This window comes from Poromitra crassiceps (genome assembly GCF_964638095.1).
Source record: "Poromitra crassiceps genome assembly, chromosome: 3".
In the NCBI taxonomy this organism is placed as follows: Eukaryota; Metazoa; Chordata; class Actinopteri; order Beryciformes; family Melamphaidae; genus Poromitra; species Poromitra crassiceps.
Window position 1 is genome coordinate 58369865 of NC_139625.1, and position 19566 is coordinate 58389430.

General features: G+C 44.3%; 1 protein-coding gene across 1 annotated transcript in view; it reads left to right on the top strand.

Moving 5' to 3' along the window:
• obsl1a (obscurin like cytoskeletal adaptor 1a) overlaps positions 1–16809 on the top strand; it is a gene marked incomplete at both ends in the record, with an annotated part of 41537 nt that extends 24728 nt beyond the window's left edge. Inside the window, 15 exons of the mRNA XM_083633092.1 lie at positions 375–650; positions 2515–2790; positions 3813–4088; positions 5354–5629; positions 5959–6228; positions 6541–6807; positions 7482–7751; positions 8224–8490; positions 10187–10453; positions 11275–11387; positions 12793–12946; positions 13663–13824; positions 14043–14147; positions 14800–15066; positions 16532–16809. Of these exons, the coding sequence (XP_083489218.1) occupies positions 375–650; positions 2515–2790; positions 3813–4088; positions 5354–5629; positions 5959–6228; positions 6541–6807; positions 7482–7751; positions 8224–8490; positions 10187–10453; positions 11275–11387; positions 12793–12946; positions 13663–13824; positions 14043–14147; positions 14800–15066; positions 16532–16809 (3524 nt within the window). The remainder of the gene's footprint in view (positions 1–374; positions 651–2514; positions 2791–3812; positions 4089–5353; positions 5630–5958; positions 6229–6540; positions 6808–7481; positions 7752–8223; positions 8491–10186; positions 10454–11274; positions 11388–12792; positions 12947–13662; positions 13825–14042; positions 14148–14799; positions 15067–16531) is intronic.
• Positions 16810–19566: the final 2757 nt, after the last annotated feature.

The window sequence follows — 19566 nt, forward strand, 5'->3', positions numbered from 1 at the left end:
CAGCTTACTGTCACAGGTAAATAGACTCTGGAGAGTGTCTGCAACACAAACTGAGACTCTTTTGAAATAACCCAAAATTGGAATTATGCAGTGACCGAAACAACAACAAAAAACTATCTTATATTTTACATTTTTTAAAGTAGCCACCGTTTAACTTTAAGGCTTTGTAAAGAAATTCATAGACATCAACTTCATTATTTATATTTGTCAAGAAACACATTTCAAGCATTAAAGCATAAGCCTTTAGATGAAAACGGCTTTAAGAGAATAAAAAACATATTCAATCAGAAGTGTCCAAACATTTGCCTAATAGTGTAGCTGCACTTAAAACGCCTTATAAACACATACTTAATACCGTTCCCCTCCTGCACCAGAGCCACCGGTCCGTATCGTTTCCCCCGATGAGGCGGAGCTGGAGCTGACCCATGTAGCTCCTGAGAGGCTGGAGCTCAGCTGTGAGATCTCCCAGGCCGACAGCCTAGTCCGCTGGTACAGAGATGGCCTGGAGGTGGACGAGAGCCCCGACTTGATCCTGGAGGTCGACGGTGCCCACCGCCGGCTGGTCATTCCCATAACCAACGTGGACAACACCGGGGAGTATGTGTGTGACACTGAAGATGACTCGGTGACCTTCCTGGTGACTATTACAGGTGAGAGTGCTCTTCAGTGATTCTCAACCTTTTTCATATCAAAAACCATTTGTCGAGATTTTGTCTCTCAGACCCAAATCTGAGAATATCTTTATTGTTAGATATGATTTTGTGCAGAATCCCATGATTATCGTATTGTATCGTATCGTATCGTATCGTATCGTATCGTATTGTATTGTAGGGAGAGAGATAAAAGTTAAACTATGTTCAAAATAGTCATTCTTCTACATTCTGTAACTGTGTGTCAAATATATGTAAATGAAATAATGGTGAAGCTTTATAATTCATCAATTTGCTCAAGGACCCCTGGTGGTCCACGGACCCCACGTTGTGTACCACCACTGCTCTATACAGTATATAGAGAGGCAAAGTGGAACATCACTTCCTGCTTCAGCACTGTACCAGAGATTTTCATCCGCCATTTATTTTCCCATAGACATTTCGTAAAATGCTTATAAAATAGTTGTACTCCGTCGAACCAAACGGTTCAGCTAACGCTATAATCGGGAGAGACCATAGAACATTTCACTCGGACCAAAACTTAAAAAAACAACATCGAAAAAATATTTTCTTTAAACGCGCATTTTTTTTTAATGTTTTGGTCCCAGTGAAATGTTATGCAATCTCTCCTGTTTCTAAATATATCTGTACCGTTTGGTTTGAACCAGTAAAACTATTTTTATACGCATTTTACGAAATGTCTATGGGAAAATAAATGGCAGATGAAAATCTCTGGTACAGTGCTGAAGCAGGAAGTAGGCGGGCACTTTGCCTCTCTATTAATTGGAACACAAGTTAAAATGGTAATGTATGCCAATTATTATCATCTATCAATTTATAGTATTTGTGAACAGGACCCCTAAACTTTTGAACACAATGCCTGAGGAAATATGAGTAGCAATTAGTAGCAACTAGTATTTTCTTTTTAAGACAGAACTGAAAACCAGTTTTTATAGATGATAGACTACAGATGCAGCAATATGCAATTGGTGCAGGGACCGTGCAGGGAGGTCCTTTGCAGGGTAGGAAATTAACTTTTTTAAATGAGGGCTATTTTTACCCCTGTGAAATATATTTCGGGGGCATTTTGGATAATTTCCAGGGCAATTTGATCAAATGCTGGGAAATACCTTAGTTGCGCCTATGTAGCATGACAGACCAATCAATGACTCTTATCCAAGCATATTTTATTTCTAAAAGTTCATAAATAATCACAGTTAAAGATGCCCATTTTCTATCTCAACATACTGTTGATTGTCTGGCATGTTACCAATGTACTTGGCAAAAACATGAGTGAACTAGCTGGCCAGCTAGCTTGTGCTGCCTGTCACTGAGGTAAATAACGCTAGTAGGAGGAATGGTAATTTTCAAGTCACGCTTTGCAAATACAGAATAATGTTAAAATACAGAAAGTATTCAACTCTTTATTTTATGGGGGCATTTAAAAGCACCTGTCACCCCAATTCCAAGGGCAATTCTAGATTTTTTAGGGGCATTTTGCCCCGAGCCCCCGCTAATTTCCTACTCTGGGTCCTTGGCAGATTAAACAAAGTTAAACAGAAACTTAACTTAATATAACATAACTTAAACCAATTTAATCTCTTAATAAACAATATAGAGTACAGTACAGAGTACAGTACAGTACAGTATATGATTAGTTGCTCTAAAAGCCATGTCTCTTATGGTATAATAAAGTTCAGCTCTTTGATTGGCAGCTGACCAGGATGCCGCAAGGCCTTCGGCTGGGTGCACCAACTGAAGATTGCTGCCACTGTATATTTCTATCAATAATGATGATGATGATGATGATAAAATGATTGATCCGCAGTTTCTAAATTGTGACTCTCCCTTCCTTTTCCTTTAGAGCCTCCAGTGAAGCTTACTCGTCCACAAAGGGCGTCTGACAAAATGGAGAGTTTTGCCGGTGAACCGGTCGTGCTGGAGATCGAGGTGTCCCGGCCCACTGCGGAGGTGAAGTGGTGGCTGGATGGAAGAGAGGTAGAGGAGAGCGCCAACGTCACCATCACTGAGGACGGGCTGGTCCGACGTCTCACCATCCACTCTCCTGCCCCGGAGGATTCTGGGAAATACACCTGTGACGCCGGAGATGATCAAATTGATTTCCAGGTTAAAGTTTCAGGTAAGACAATATGCAAATGAACTTTTAGTCAGTGGTTTAGACCGGAAATATTTTGGGTAAAGCATTTGTGAACCAATAGGCTCTTTTCACAGCAACCTTTTGAGGTGGTAAAGCAGGAAGTAAAGCAGGTGTAACCAATAACATTAACAAGGGCCCGAGCACTAGAACACCTAAATCCAATGGAACCATAATTAATGGTATTGGTTACACCACCTGCTTTACTTCCTGCTTTGACCACCTCAAAACGGTTGCTGTGAAACTTTCTGATGGATTGTTGGTAGTTGTGAACTGATTCAAGCAGCCATTCCCAACCTGTGGGCCTGTGCCAAGCCTGTGCCCACTGGTGGGCTGCGAAGGTATTGCAAGTGGGCCGCCAAATAATTTGCAAAACATTACGATCTTTGTAGGGGGGGCGGGGGAATGTTATTATGTATGAGAATGCATACATACATTTGCAATTACAAATTTAATTTGTAATCATTCGTTAATTATCCTATTGCAGACAGCTCCTCACTTTTAGTTTCTGATTTCTGTGTGGTGCTGATGGACAGCTCCTTTTATCGTTAAAATAAAAAGTGCTCTGAGAACCCATTATTTGGCTTTCATACTGTTTACAGTCAGATGTGGGCTGCGATAATTTTTTTGATTTTCAAGTGGGCCATGATTCGGAAAAGTTTGGGAACCAACCACTGGATTAGTTTATTTCAGCAGATGTTCTACAGGGTTGTTCCTGGCTCAGAATGGGCCTTTGGGGGGTGACAGACTATGACAATAAGCATGATCGGTCTGCATAAATTATGTTTTTTTGTTTTTTTTTTAATTATAACTATAGGATTGCTGTTGGTTTTTCTTTTTCTTTGACTGAAATTCTTTTTTGCAGAAAATTACAATATCACTCCCCTAAAGTATGCCTTGAAAGTACCCAAATTCTATAAGAAGTCGGTTTTTCTTCTACCTCTACATTGTTTGTGATAAGTGCCTACATTGAAAACTACAATAAAATCCTAATTCTGTATTCTCAGAGGCTCCGGTGACGATCCTGAGGAAGTCGGAGGTTAAAACGGCTCTGAGGTCCCTGACCTCTGATGATATGGTGCTGGAGTGCGAGCTGTCCAGGGCCAACGCCACCACCAAGTGGTACAAAGATGGCAGTCGTATTGAGGATGATGAGCGGTTCTGTGAGGAGGAAGAAGGGGCTTTCCGCTCGCTGGTCATCCTCAACGCTGAGCTGGGAGATTCAGGAGAGTACTTCCTGGATGCTGGAGATGACAACATCACCTTCCAGGTTACAGTAGAAGGTAAAATGTATTTATTTTATAATGACATTTTGTTAGAATTTCACTAACATACACCTGTCTTATCAGCTTAAATGACAGTGGGGCTGCTAGAGAAGAGCTGTCATTAAGATGCATGAGATTTGCCCCAATTCAATGATGGTGTCAGGTAAGGACACTGGCAGGACACGCCAGTTCTCCATCACAGCAGCAGGTGACAAATTTAAACTTGAGAGCAAAATCTAAAACTCTCCTAAACAGCACTCTGCCCAAAGAAAGCTGGACTCACAACATTAGATGTTTTGAGTCTTTGTCTCATGATTTCTGTGTTTTGAAGTCTTCAAAATTAAAACAGTTACCTGCTATTTTGAGCTGCCAACATGCAGAATTGCCTTGTACAGATTTAACTTTCCAATGAAAGTGACAATTACATGATGTATTTGGATTGCATCTTTTTTTCTGAAATGAATGTTACAATATTTATCAATTGGCTAATAAATTGTGTAGATAACCTAAATTATTTCTAAAGCAAAACCTCTAATGGCTGACCATTTCCATATTTTTTTGGGCGTGCCCAGAAACACAAGGGGTGGCGGCTGAGATGGATAAGATAATGGGAGTGGTGTTAGTCTACTCATCCTTTACCAAGGTCAAATACCAGAAACTGTTCTACACAAGGATAAATACTTAAAGGTACTTTAGGCAAGTAAAGAAAAATAATAGAGGTCCGCACACTGTATAATGCTCCCGAAGTGGATTTATTAAAAGCACAACGTTTCGGACGTCACGTCCGAAACGTTGTGCTTTTAATAAATCCACTTCGGGAGCATTATACAGTGTGCGGACCTCTATTATTTTTCTTAAGTTATCTCATTTGGTCCAGCACCTGTCTACTAGGATGTGCGCGCATTCCACTTTTTTCCTGACTTTAGGCAAGTAAGGCATAACTCGTAAACGGTTACACTTTGATCCTCCGAGTATTATAAATGAAATATACAGTATGGGAAGATTCATATTTAATACAAAAAAATGATCGAGTACTGGGGAAAATGGATTATGTATACACTATTGAGAAAAGTGTGATATTGTATACCAAGATGTATGTAGAAAACTGTACCGTGATCTGACATTGTAATGCCCATGATGACCTCTTCTTTGTGTTAAAAAAGAAGAAGCAAAACCTGTGTGAATAAACCTCTCTAGCCTGACATTCAATCATAAACCTCTGTGTGAATAAACCTCTCTAGCCTGACAATCAATCATAACACTTTTGTGCCTCCCTCTATCAGAGCCTCCAGTGAGCATCGTGGGAAACTCCAGTGACCCGGACTACCAGGAGATGGTGGCAGGGGACGAGCTGATCTTGGCCTGTGAGGTGTCCCGCGCCAACGCGCCCGTCCAGTGGTACTGCAACGATCGGCCGCTGACCCCCGACTCCCGCACCTACATCGAGAGCTACGGCACGCTGAGGAAAATCATCATCTCCAACATCCAGCCCTCCGACTCTGGGAAGTATGTGTGCGACGCCGTGGGGGACAAGATGATCAGCATTGTCAGGATTCAAGGTACAAACCAAGAGATGAGTTGATGTTTTTGTACTTTCACGAGAATTGGATAGGGTTCAGGCATCTGGCTAGTGCAGTAGTAGATTCCCTGCCTACCAACACGAGGGTGGCAGGTTCGAGCCCCCATGTTACCTCTGGCTTGTCTGCAGGTGGGAAGCCCCTGGTCACTGCACGGGGGCCTCCTCTAGTCGATCGGAGTGCCTGTTTGGGGGGAGGGGAACTGGGGGGGGGGGATTCGGAGGGGGGAGGTTTCGGAAAAAAAGAGAATTTGATATGTGATTAATCTGATTGTGAAAGCCATCTGCTGATTCTTTCCTTTTCGCCTATAGAACCTGCAGTCTACTTCGTGAACAAGGAAGAGGACGTGGTTGTGACAGGGTACGAGGCAGAGGGCGTCACCTTGATGGGCGTCGTGTCCAAGGAGAGTGCTCTGGTGCGCTGGCTGAGAGACTGGACGGAAGTCGACGGGGAGCGCTTCAAAACGTGCATGGACGGCAACAAGCGCACACTCACCGTCGAGCCACTGAGGCGCTCTGACGCTGGAGAGTACACCTGCGATGCCAACACAGACCAGATCCGCTTCAGCCTGCTCGTCAAAGGTTCTCATTTTTGTTTTTCTTTTGCATATACGTGTGAATTAAGGTCTTGGCATTTTACCAAATTTACCAAAACTTCCCATGGAAGGAAGGTGGACATTTTTTAGTCCACAAAACAGTCCTGGAGTTTCACAGCTTCACAACTCCACAAATGTTTTTTGGACTACAAAACCTCCTTTCACCAGCATGGGGGTGGGTAGATAATGACTGAATTTAGATTTTTGGGTGAACTTATCCTTTAAACCCCCGACAATGTTGCAAAACATTTCTGTTTGGATTGAAAAGCTGAATTAATTCAGATCTTTTGCGTCACAGAAATGAGGATCAAGTTTGTGACGCAGCTTCGAGATACGCTGGCCCACGCCGACGGCATGGTGACCCTTCGCTGTGAGGTGTGCAAGCCAAAGGCGGACGTCCAGTGGCTGAGGAACGGTGTGGAAGTGGTCGGCAGCAGGCGGTTCACCATCCGGGCTGATGGAGTGGAGCGAAGCCTGACCATCCACCGCCTGACCAGAGAGGATGCTGGGGAATACGCCTGCGAGTCTAAAGATGACAGGACCGTGGCAGTGCTAAGAGTAGAGAGTAAGAATATCAGACTTTATCTCTGATTTTATGTGCCGTTATGAGAGTTGGATTGGCTTCCTCTCCCACCCACCACCATTTTCTCCTCAATTGTAGGCTTACTTGGCCAATTCCCCCTGCTGTCCTGGTCGTTGCTTCACCCCCATTGCCGATCCAAGAGTTGTAGACTAGCACATGCTTCCTCCAATACATGTGCAGTCGCCAGCCACTTCTTTTCACCTGACAGCAAGGCGTTTCACCCGCAGGACGTAGCGCGTGGGAGGATTATTATTCCCCCCAGTTCCCCTCTCCCCAAAACAGGCCCCCCGACCGACCAGAGGAGGCGCTAGTGCAGTGACCGGGACTAATACCCCAACGACTTCCTACCCACAGACACGGCCAATTGTGTCTGTAGGAAAGTCTGACCAAGCCAGAAGTACCAGTGCCGGGAATTGAACCCGGGGTCTCCGTGGTGGTTGATGAGTGCTTTTACCTCTACACTACACTACCCAGTTACCCGTGCTTTTTGTATTGTCTTGATGGTAGAAATGCTTTGGACGGCATGGACGAATAAGATTCCTATCAACTTGCATACTTTGCTCCCTTTTCTCTTCCAAACTGCTCCTTGTCTCCAATTCCACTCATTCTCCCCCCTCTCTCCCTCTCTCTCTGTCTCTGTCTCTCTCTGTCTCCAGTGCCTCGAGTGGTGGAGTTCCTCACTGAGCTCCACAACACCATGGTGCTGGAGGGAGAGGATGCTGTCTTTAAGTGCGTTGTTTCCCCCGAGGACGTCCAGCTGGTCTGGCTCATGGACAACGAGCCCCTCACCCTCGGCGACCGTTACCAGGCGACCCGGAACGGCCTGTGCCACACCTTGGTGATCCGGAAGTGCCAGATGTTGGACTGTTCCAAGATCACGGCCGAGGCGGAGGGAACGATCAGCAAAGCTAGCCTCAAAGTCCAGGGTGAGATCCACAGACAGTAAAAGAGATGGATGGAGTGTGTGTGACGTCATCCACTGGTTTGTGAACTCATGTTCTGAAGCCTCTAGTTTATCTTGGATTTTTGTGCAGCTCGTGCAAGATGTCGTGAGACCAGGGGTTTTCCACAGAGCCGCAGCTCTGCCTGTTATTGGTATGTGATCGGCGAGCTGCACGATCAAGGCATTGACAGGGTCTTGAAATGTTCGTGCTTCAAGATCTACATTTCTGTAGACTGACTCAGTTCTCAGTCTCTATCCGCATTGCTCAACTAGAGACTGAGGACTTTCTCTCAGCTTTCATTGTTAAAACTGGGTGGAAACAATTAGAGAGTAAAAAAAAACGGCACTGCAGAACTACTATTTTTGACAAGAAGTTCCCAGACGATTGGTAGGCGGAGATCTCCAATTGTCTGCTTGCCAAGACTAACATTTCTGTCTCTCTCCACGATGTCCAGAGGCTCAGGTCATGTTTACCAAGAAAATGGAGGCCATCATGGCGGAAGAGTTCGGCGACGCCACCATGGAGACGGAGGTCAGTTTGGAGACGGGCGAGGTCCAGTGGATGAGGCAGGGGGTGGTGATCCAGCCCGGACCCCGACACAGGCTGGCCCAGGACGGCTGTAAACACAGCCTAACCATCCTCAACCTGAGCCTGTCGGACCGGGGAACCTACCGCTGTGAGACACTGCATGACCGCACGCAGGTCAAGCTCAATGTGGAGCGTAAGTGGTCCAAGTCAGGGCATTCATATGTGGCCAGAGATGTTTAGATACATGTACAGCACGTGTTAGAGTTGGTGTTTCTATTATCTCCCACCCCTATACAGTATATCCTATCATGACAGTCCATTGAGGTGCGATCTTGGTCTCGTTTCCATCTCCTGCTCCCTTTTCACTTTGCAGAGCAGCACAGCTCCCTGGGAACCACTTATTGCTCTTTCCAAATAGCATTTTCCATTACTTTCTGTGGTTTGCTGCTAGAAGGGAGGGGGGAAGAGATGCCCGCTGCCGTGGAGAAACTCAACAGGTTGACCGTGCAATCTAAAAGTTTAAAAATCGCTCACCCCCTGCTGCTTTCTTGGGCAACATAAAAAAAAACATTTATAAGTGGTACTTTTGATTTAAAAAATCTATTAGTCTACTTATGTGTCAGGGGAGGATTGACCAAATAGAACAATACAATAAGCAGAAAGCAGTCAATATACACTATCAGTCAAAAGTTTGGACTCACCTGATTGAATGTATATGTTTCTAATCTTGATCTAAAGGCTTATGCTAAAATGAGTTTCTTAGAAAATTGTATCAAGGCAAAGGACGGCTACTTTAAAGAATCTAAAATATAAGATAGATATAAGAATAGAAGTTATTTGATTTGTTAAACACACTTTTGGTCACTGCTAATTGCGTTTGTTATTTATATAGAAAGACATGCGTGTCCAAACTTGACTGATAGGGTACTACACTAAGCTGACGCTGCCAGATGGGGGCGGTTGTGAAAACCGCTCCCATCTGGCAGCGTCAGGTTAGTAGTACACTGCTCTTTGACTGATGTAAACTAATACCTACTACCCTGATTAATTAATGCACATATCCAGTAGTTGCTTCTCACAACATAGCATGGTGCGTCTACTGTAGATACTAAGAATAGCGACCAAAGACTAAGGCCTGTGAGTGACAAAAGGCTTTTGAAACGCTACTAGGCTGTTATACAATAGCTCACTGAGTGACGCGGGGACTAAAATGGAGCATGGACCTACACTAGGCGTGGGGTGGTTTCTGTCACATGTTAAACTCAGCTGTCTGTACAGACTATACTTGAACGTCCCCTTGTTGCCCTTGTAACTAATTCTCTCACCACATTCTCATCTCAATGTACTTACAGTATAAGAGTTATGCTTTAAACTAAAGCAATATGCCAACACTTCAAATGCATTGATGACAACATTGCTTCAAAAGAAATGCATCAGCAAACAAAGAGTTGCATTCCAAAATTAGTTGTCCTATAAAAATGGAACAAAAGATTGTTAGAATGAAAGTAAAACTTGCCATTGAATATTGTTGAAATGTATCTATCTTTTCAGTCAAATACAGGGGCATGGGTGCAAGAGGTGGGTAGAAATGGGTGGGTGGGTGGGGTTTGGCGATGGCACGAACCACTATTGTCGCATACCCAATCACCTTTGCGGATAGAAAGAGAAAGGAAATTTTAATCTAGGCCTAGCATTTGGCCTTTTTGGATTTCAAGTAACTGCATAGGTAGTGAGAAAAAAGTGGAAGTGTTGAGTATCTCTTTAAAATAGTAAGATACCTCAAATCTATCTTTTCTGCATATCTGGTTGTTTTATGTATGGTATTTAGTCCCAATATCACTCCTAACGAGCACAGTATGTATTGAAATCCTTCATCTCCTCCCATGCAGCCCGTAAGATCTCCATTCGTAAGGGCCTCAGTGACCAAGAGACGTTTGAACGTGAGACTGCCTCCTTCGAGGTGGAGCTGTCCCACACTGAGGTGGAGGGGATTTGGCAGAAGGACGGCATCCGGGTGAAGCCCAACAACCAGTGGCGGGTGAGCACCAACGGGCGAGTCCACGGACTCACCCTGTCCAGCCTCAGCCTGGAGGACACGGGCACCATCGTCTTCTCTGCTGAGGGGGTGAGAACCACAGCCAGGCTCACAGTCAAAGGTAACTACTACGGCACTGTGTTATGTAACGGGAGGGGATGGGATGCTGCTGGCAGTTGGATTAGTTCCATTAGGGTCACACATGCTGAAAAGACAGGGATTCTTAAACATTTTCATGTCATAGACCCCAACGAAATATCTTTGTTGTTGATTTACTTACGTGTTATTGGGGCAACGTCTAGTAAATTAAAATAGTTATTTTTAAATCATTCCCCATTTTGCTGGGGACCCCTGGAAGCCCTTGGACCCCATTTCAAGAACCACTGCTAGAGATTATGGATAACCGTGTGTACACCAAGAATGATATGCTATATTGGCTGATATTGTGGTGTTGAGGCTATTAAGGTTTTGAGGGACTTACACATCTTCCTAACATAGAGCGAGGGAGCGAGCTATGGCTCATGGAGCACAAATAATTATCTAGATATACCACGAGTCGTGTGCGAAGCTTCTCAGAAATACAGCCAAGATTTTTCAAACAAGCGACACGTCGCTCCGCCTGTTCGCTGACGCACCGAGCAGGTTAGGACATCTTCTCTATTTGGAAAAACGGAAACTATCTGATGTTTGCTCGCTCGTTCACATCGTGTCCAGGTAGGAATCTGTGTAATACTGACACAATTAGCTACAGTTACATCTATATTACTTATATAGTTTATATGAAAGCACAAAATCGATTGTAGTTTTATAGAAAATGTGTCAATGGATAGAAGTTAGATGGAAGTGTAATGTATAGGAGGATGGTCTAATGGATAAATAAACATTGATTGATTGATTGATTGATTGATTGATTGATTGACTGATTGCTTGACTGACTGACAGAGACACCAGTGTCCATCCTGAGAAAGCTGGCCGATGTTCGTGTGGAGGAGGAGCTTCCTGTGAGCCTGGAGTGTGAATTCTCCAGACAAAACGTGGAAGTCAAGTGGTTCAAGGTAGAACAACCAAAACTATTAACCACTGCTGGTTATATATGTATGATGGATCAACCAGAGCCTGTTTGCACATTGATTGATTCAGTGTAGAGAAATGCAACAGATTGAATGGCTGTTGAGACAGGTTTCATAGGTTGATAATTAGGGCTGGGTAATATGGACCAAAAATCATATCTCTACATTTTTAGGCTGAATGACGATACACAATATATATCTCTATAGTAGAGGTTCGGCAGGACCTGGCTGGTTGTAAGGCAGCCAGTGACCAGGACCTGTCTGGTTGTAAGGCAGCCAGGGATGATCGAGTCCCACCGAAGTCCTCAATCGTTAGAGAGGTAGTCCGCTGATGTTCCTCGTGGAACTCGCAATCTCTAGTCCGCTGGAGCTTATGCTCACAGTCTCTCTCAGTGGCTTGTTTAGCTTGTATTGTCTCAGATACGTCTGTCAGAACGTAGTCAAGGTCCCACCTTCTTACCCGCTCATGAACCAGATGGTCTGGTCCTAGAGCACTCTGCTCTGTCATTACCCGCTCGTCTGATGTAGTGCTGCTGACTGGTTGCCACATTGCACCTCACCACCAGTTGTGCCTGTTTTGTCTTTCCGGTTTCTGACCACCGGCCTTCTTCATCCACCGGCCTTCTCCATCACTCCAGCGCAGAGCACCAGTGGCTGCCTGCTCGAAGGCCCACTCCACTTCAGTCTCTTTATCCATATCATAACGGTCTGGACACCAGCCTGGGGAACTGCCATGAGGAGAGCTATATCCCTCGTCCTCATCCATATCATATCTCTGGTGATGGTGTCCGCTTCTGTAGCTGTGCGTTCTCCTGGGTGTCATGGAAGTTGAACTGAGAACACTGAACTTGTCCTGCTTCGGGGGTATGACGATGTCATAACTCTCATCTCTTGTTCCCGCTTAGTGATGTCACACTTCTTCGATGATGTCATATTGACTATCTGGCATTGTCCAGCTGGCTATGCTATGACATCATCTGTCAGGACGTCACATGATGTCTGATGTCACTGATCGCATTGTGATGTCATCACTGAAATGTCATCCAGGGATACTTCCAGGGAGCTGGCTGGATCCGAAGCCCTGGGTCAGCACTGGTGGCGGCCATTGAATTGGTGGACATGAAAGCTAACAAATCTCACTATTTTCTGTACAGTGGGCTAAATGTTCAGTTGTAATTCAAAGCCAGATGTGAGATGTCACACACAAAAAGTGGGTAAAGGCAAATATTAGAACAGCTAGAACAGCCATATCACGATATTATGATATCCAAAATCTAAGACAATATCTAGTCTCATATCACAATATCGATATTATATTGATATATAGCCCAGCCTTAGTGATAATAATAATAAATAAATTTACCTCTTACTTTTCTCTTCTGTGAACCAGAACGGGGTTGAGCTGAAACTAGGGAAGAACTGCCGGATCTACTCCATGGGCAGGAAGCGCTTCTGTCAGCTCTTGCAGTGTTCGCTGGCTGACTCTGGCACCTACACATGTGACACAGGGGAGATCAACTCTTCCTGTTCACTGCAGGTTTACGGTAGGTTTTCATGATACCTTTTTTCATGAATATGACATTAAAACTGACTTAAAACAAGAATGTCTTTGTTGGCTAAAAAAACGCAGAATAACAACATTTTTGAATGGCAAATAAAACCTATAGCAACAACCTGAATATGAGATTTGAGCAGCATAAGTTATGTTTCTTAAATATTTTACAGTGACACAATTTAGCTCTAATGAAACAAGGGGTCCACTCACCCCCACCCCACACACACTATTTTACATTTAATTTTAATTTTTAACTTAATAAAAAAATATAGAATTTCCCCATTACTTTGGTGTAATATAGGAAACATTGTAAAGGTCTCAGAAAAATAAGAATCTCAAATTCATTTTGAAATATTTTTTATAGCTCACAAATCTCAAGAGGTGTAGGCCTCCAAACTTTTTCCACCGGATTCAATGGAAAATTTACACTTTTGCTGTTTTGCCAATAAGCAACAGTAAATTTGACATCAATAGGCAGCCAGAGTTTACTTTATACTATGTGACATCACCACCTAGAGGTTGTAAGGGGGAGGTGGAGTCTTAAAACTGTAATGTGTGAAGAAATCTTAAAATAATTTTAGCATGTTCAGATCCACGTTGGGTTTCTGTGTTGTCTAAATGATCTACAATACAGTACAAAAGTGTGCCTTTTTACAATACTGTACATGCCTATTTTCTGGGCAAATCTGTTTACCGACCCCACAGAGCATGAATTGACCGTAGTGAAGCATCTGGAGGACCTGTACATCCAGGAGGAGCAGAACGCCGTCTTCATGTGTGAGGTCTCTCTGGAGGAGATGCCTGGGGAGTGGTACAAGGGCGGACACAAGATCCGGCCCACCAGCACCATCAAGATCCGCACTGAAGGTCAGAGAAAACAATGAACGAGTGATGTATCCACATAATAAGACATTCATTACCACAATACATCTGATTGCTTGTCAGTTGTCACAAATAACTGCGTATACATACATGTAAAGAACAGACTAATTTTGAGTACAAAAATGTGAGAAGCAATATAAGTAGAAAAGCATGTGACATCATGGAAATACTGGGATAAGAATTAAGTATTTTTCCCCTCCCAGGGACCAAACACTTCCTGTTGATGTGCAACGTCAAAGCTGAAGACTATGGAGAAATCCGCTTTGCAGCCAAAGAGGTTGAATCAACAGCCTACCTGGAGGTGGAGGGTGAGTCTGTTGTCCTGCAGAGTATCTTTCTTTTCTTTTCTGGATTTTTCTCCTGACAGCAAGGAGTTTCACCAGCAGGATGTAGCTTGTGGGAGGATCACGCTATTCCCTCCCAGTTCTCCTCCCCCCCTAAACAGGCGCCCCGACCGACCAGAGAAGGTGCCAGTGCAGCGACCAGGAGTCATACCCCACCAGCCTCCAACCCGCAGACATGGCCAATTGTGTCTGTAGGGACGTCTGACCCAGCCACTGCCGGGAATTGAACCCGGGTCTCCGCGGTGGTAGGCGAGTGCTTTTACCTCAAACACTACCCAGATGCCCCCTGCAGAGTATCTTACTTATAAGTGGATCGCAGGTGGAAAAAAACCTGCAATGTGAACAATTTGAAACATCATCTCACGGAATGTGAAAACATAAAAAAGTGTACCACTTTTAAAGGACAGATCCCACACAATTCAGAGACATGAAATGATGTCACTTACACAATTCCCCCCAAAATGGATTTTTAATTTCTATTCATTAACTTGGAGACTTTCCTGTTCCGTTATACATCATTTTGCAGCAGAGAAGCTGATGATACTGGTGTAAATGTGACTTCATCATTAGTTGATACCAAAATCCCACCTGTCCTCCTCTCTTCTGGTCACCTCAGAACTCCCTGTCTCCATTGTGAAGCCTCTGCGGGATCGCACGGCCCTGGAGAATCACCGGGTGATCCTGGAGTGCACTGTGTCGTCGCCGCGCTGCAGCACCACCTGGTGGAAGGGCGGAGAGGAGCTGGCTCCCTCCGACCGACTGGAGATCGTGGTGGATGGCTGCTCCCACAGACTGGTAATCCAGGAGGTGGCCATGGAGGACGAGGGCAGCTACAGCATCGAGGTCGGGGAGCACACGTGCAAAGCCAAGCTGATGGTGGAAGGTGAGTTGGGTGGAAAATCATGTTTAAGTGTGACCAGGGTTCTGGGCAGACACTACTCAATGTACTCAAAATGGCCTCTGTGGTAGTTCCCGCTACAATAGGTGTCTCCAGGAGGACCACATTTTGCATGATGACACACACACACACACACACACACACACACACACACACACACACACACACACACACACACAAACACACACACACACACACACAAACACACACACACACACACACACACACACACACACACACACACACACACACACACACACACACACACACACACACACACACACACACACACACACACACACACACAGAGGGGCAGCTTGTGAACAGGCAAGGCAGGCAACTGCTTGGGGCCCCAGTCCGTTAGGGCCCCCTGAGGCCTGATCAACTTTACTCCACAGCAGTGACCACAAACCCCTATCCATTAAAGAACCAATGGAAAATTTGCAATGGCATTGAAACCTCCCTAAAGGGGCTCCATGTCATCCCCTGGCCTGGACAATTTTGAATGACGTGAATTCACTTTCACTTTCAATTCAAGTCAAGTATGTGACTCATTCCCGTCAAAATGGCATGATTCACGTATTCTCTTGAATTGAAAGTGAATGAAGTAAATTAATTTATCTGGAAGTCAAAACGAAAGAGAAAAAAGTGGATGTGGGGAAAAAACAAGTGGAGCAGATACTGATTAGGCAGATAACTGAATGCTTTTATTTTAGTATAGCCTATGGGGAGATACTTGAATACATTCAGCTAGCAATGGTGTCACTTTTGTTTGTTTTTTTGTTAGTTAACCTGGCTAAGCTAATAGTTAAGCTATTAATTGCTATGAAAGCAGGGCACACAATTAGCACCAGTCACGACTCACCAGCCAAATGCTGGTAATAAAATATAAATCTGCAAGTGGCTGGTAGGTAGATTTGATTCACTCACCACCAGCCAAAAACAAACAATGCTAATCCATTGAGTGGCTGGTAACATTTGAACATTCACTAGACATTTGGCCGGTGGACAAAAAAGTTAACTTTGCACCATGTATGAAAGTTATGAATAGGATAATCAAATATGTCCTAGGAACATGAGGAATTCCAATGATAATATTGATGTATTTTTCGTTGGTGTCAGGTTATTAATAAAATGATGGTGATGAGGATGGAGGAGCCCCCAGGGAATTTTTGCCTAGGGCCCCTACAGACTCTACAATCACCACTACACACACACACACACACACACACACACACACACACACACACACACACACACACACACACACACACACACACATACACACACACACACACACACACACACACACACGCACACACACTCCCAAGGTGAAAACAATACCAGCCCGCTGTCACGGCTGGTAATACAGTAAAGTACCGGTAAGTAAACAAGTTTGTCAGTTTACTGTAATACCATAACAGTTTGTCTGTTCTCGTCTCTCTCACAGCCCAGGCCCTCCTGATGGTCAGAGAGCTGGAGGACGTGGAGGTGAGGGCGCCTGAGCCAGCATGTTTCCAGTGTGAAGTGTCCCTGGCCATCAGCAAACCGCCCATCTGGACTCTGAATGGAGAGACGCTCCAGCCCGGCCCCTCGGTCCGCCTGGAGAGCCGCGGCACGCTCCACAAACTCACCCTGAAACACACCGACGTGGACATGAGCGGCACGGTCAGGTTCACTACGGGCAAGGCCAAGAGCAGCGCCACTCTGAGCGTGAAGGAAGAGTAGAAGAAGGAGAGGAAGGGAAGAGACTCTGTCTGGCAGATTCCAGCTGCGAGGCAGCTGCCAGAGTAGCCTCAGAGTTTGACTATTCAATCTCGTTACATTCATATCATAGTCTCACTCAACGCCCCCGGATTTTTACTGCAGGCTCCATTCGCAAAGGCCTTCCTTTTTCATACATGGAGCAATCACAAATAAACAGTACTTGGCTTAAACCCAAGGTTTGTTGTCCGACAAACTGGCTATTCGTGTTCCTAAATATTGCATAGTTTCTAATACTGAGCCGTTTTTGTCATGCCAGAGCCTGTATTTTCTGTTCTTCCGGATGTGTAATTACGGGTTTCCACTCGTAGCCACAGCAGAGAGGGCGCTGTTTCCCCGCTGGGAAGCAGAAGACCCACAATGGCCATTTTCAATGGAGAAGACAGGCCGAGACAGGCTCTGGCATGACAAAAATGCCTCAGCATTGGAAACTACGCAATATTTAAGAAAATGAATAGCCCGGTTTGACGGACATCAACCTTGGGTTTAAGCCAAGTACTGTTTATTTGTGATTGCTTTTGTGATTGCTACATGTATGAAAAAGTAGAGCCTTTGTTATATGAGTGTAACGAGACTGAAGAGTGGAATTCTGAGGCTACTGCCGGAGCTGATCGTGGCCACTCTAGTCAATGCCTGTGGTTCCACCAGAGGCGCCGTAGCACCATTCTGAAGCATCCCAGAAGCGGCTGTCCGCTCTGCAAGAAATATGCGCCCAGTCTATTTTTGAAGGAAGCCGTTTGGAGGCGCGTCAAGCAGCACAGAACAGATCGAGCTGGCAGGAAGTCCGAAACAGAAAAGGCATAGAGAATGCGGTCAATTTTCAAAATAAAACACCCTGTGCAGACTCTCGATCATATCAACCCTAGATCAAGTAGGAGAAGAAGCATGTTCTCCTGCTAACAGGCACTGTATGTGAAATATATAGATACAAAATAATGATGAGGATTAATGTGTTTTTAACAATTAAAACACAGCCGCAAATGTTTGATCCATGTCGTTCATGACTGGATTTAACTGTCTTTGTAGGCTACAGCACCTTTCTGTCTCTCTTGCTGTCCCGCTCTCCTGCACCCGTCGTTCCCGACACAGCTCAACGTATCTCTGCCACTCTGTTAATAAACACAATTAAAACAGACAAACAAAGAAACCATTTAATGACATAGTCTAGTTTGGTAGAAGCACAAAAATCAAGGATAAATGACCAAATCAGCAAGTCAAAAACTAACCCTAACCCGGTGGGGTTTGAAGACGGAACAATACCAGATCGGAACCGGACCGCAGCGCAGGCCTTCTTGGTGGAATCCAGCAGTGAGAGGAAAAAAGTGGGGAAATTGACTTTGAAAATGGGAATTGCTTATATCCCCTACAACTTTTCAACAGCAAGTTCTTGGATGGATGAGTTCCTACTTTCAAATGGATGCTATTCAGTGAAGTTAGAACTGTCTGAGCTTGTCATGAAACATTCTTCAGTCCAGTTATTCCCTTTTTTTCTTTTTCCAGTGTAGACAATGTTTTGATTTTTTTTCCCCTGGCACAGATTCCCAGTTGGCACTTACTTTACATTCTTGTATTCTGAAAAGTTCCCAAATAAAAAAGAAGTTAGCAGTGGTTTATTCAACGATATGCAACAAACATGAATACTCTATTTGCATTGGTGGATTCCTTATTCAGAGTTCCTACACATTTTCCATTTCAAAATTCCATACTTTTCCAGACTCAAATTTCCCGAATTCTCTGTCAGACTATATTTGACATCTGAGTAGACAAGGGTGTCACTTTGTGTCCAAAGGTGGTGGGGACATGCCCCCATTGTAAATGACACCTATGGCCACACCATAATTGGGAGGTTTAGGGGTTGAGCCTCAGTGAAAGCTTGGACTTTGAAGAACTTCTCAAGTGAAGACTGAAAAGCTCTGACAGAAATGACTTGACCTTGTGAGACTCAGTGGCTCACAGTTTGACAGCTGCATGACCGTTTTGAGGTTGTAGGTTCGAGCTTCAGTCAGAGTGTTATGAAAATGGACACCCAGATGAAAGGCTGAACATTTCTGAGAAAACCTGTCCTAACAAGTGTAACACAGTAGCTCCCACAGAGTTGGATTACTGCCCAGTGGTATTGAGCTCATGGGTTTGAGCCTCCGTCAGTTTTGAGGTTGTGGGTTTGAGCCTCAGTCAGTTTTAAAGGGCGACAACCAGACGAAAGACTGAAAAGCTCGGAGAAAAGCTGTCTTAAAAGGTGTGACCCAGTGGCTCAGAGTTGGATTACTACCCAGCAGTACCGAGCTTGTGGGTTTGAGCCTCTATTTGGTCTAAATTCATAATTGTATTATTTTAAAAAATAAGTCAGATAGACAATAGTCTGGAAACAAATATACTGTATTTATGTATTTTCCATACTCTCTTCTCCTTTTTCCATACTTTTCCAGACCTGAAAAATACTAAAATCAAATTCCATACTTGCGTAGGAACCCTGCTTATTCCAGGGACGGACAAGAATAACATCTACCTCATGCCAATGGTATTGTTTCTGTTTCTCACAATTACTGCATTTCCCATAAACTCCTTTCTCTTGAAAAGAGGATGTTGCTCCTTTCTCCAGTCGTAGCAGAAGAACAGCACCCTCTTCCTGTTTTGTGCCATAAAGCAATCCAGCAAATGTATCAACAAATCTATCCAGGAGATAAAGTGCAGTGTAGAGGCTGACAATTTGTTTATGGTAAT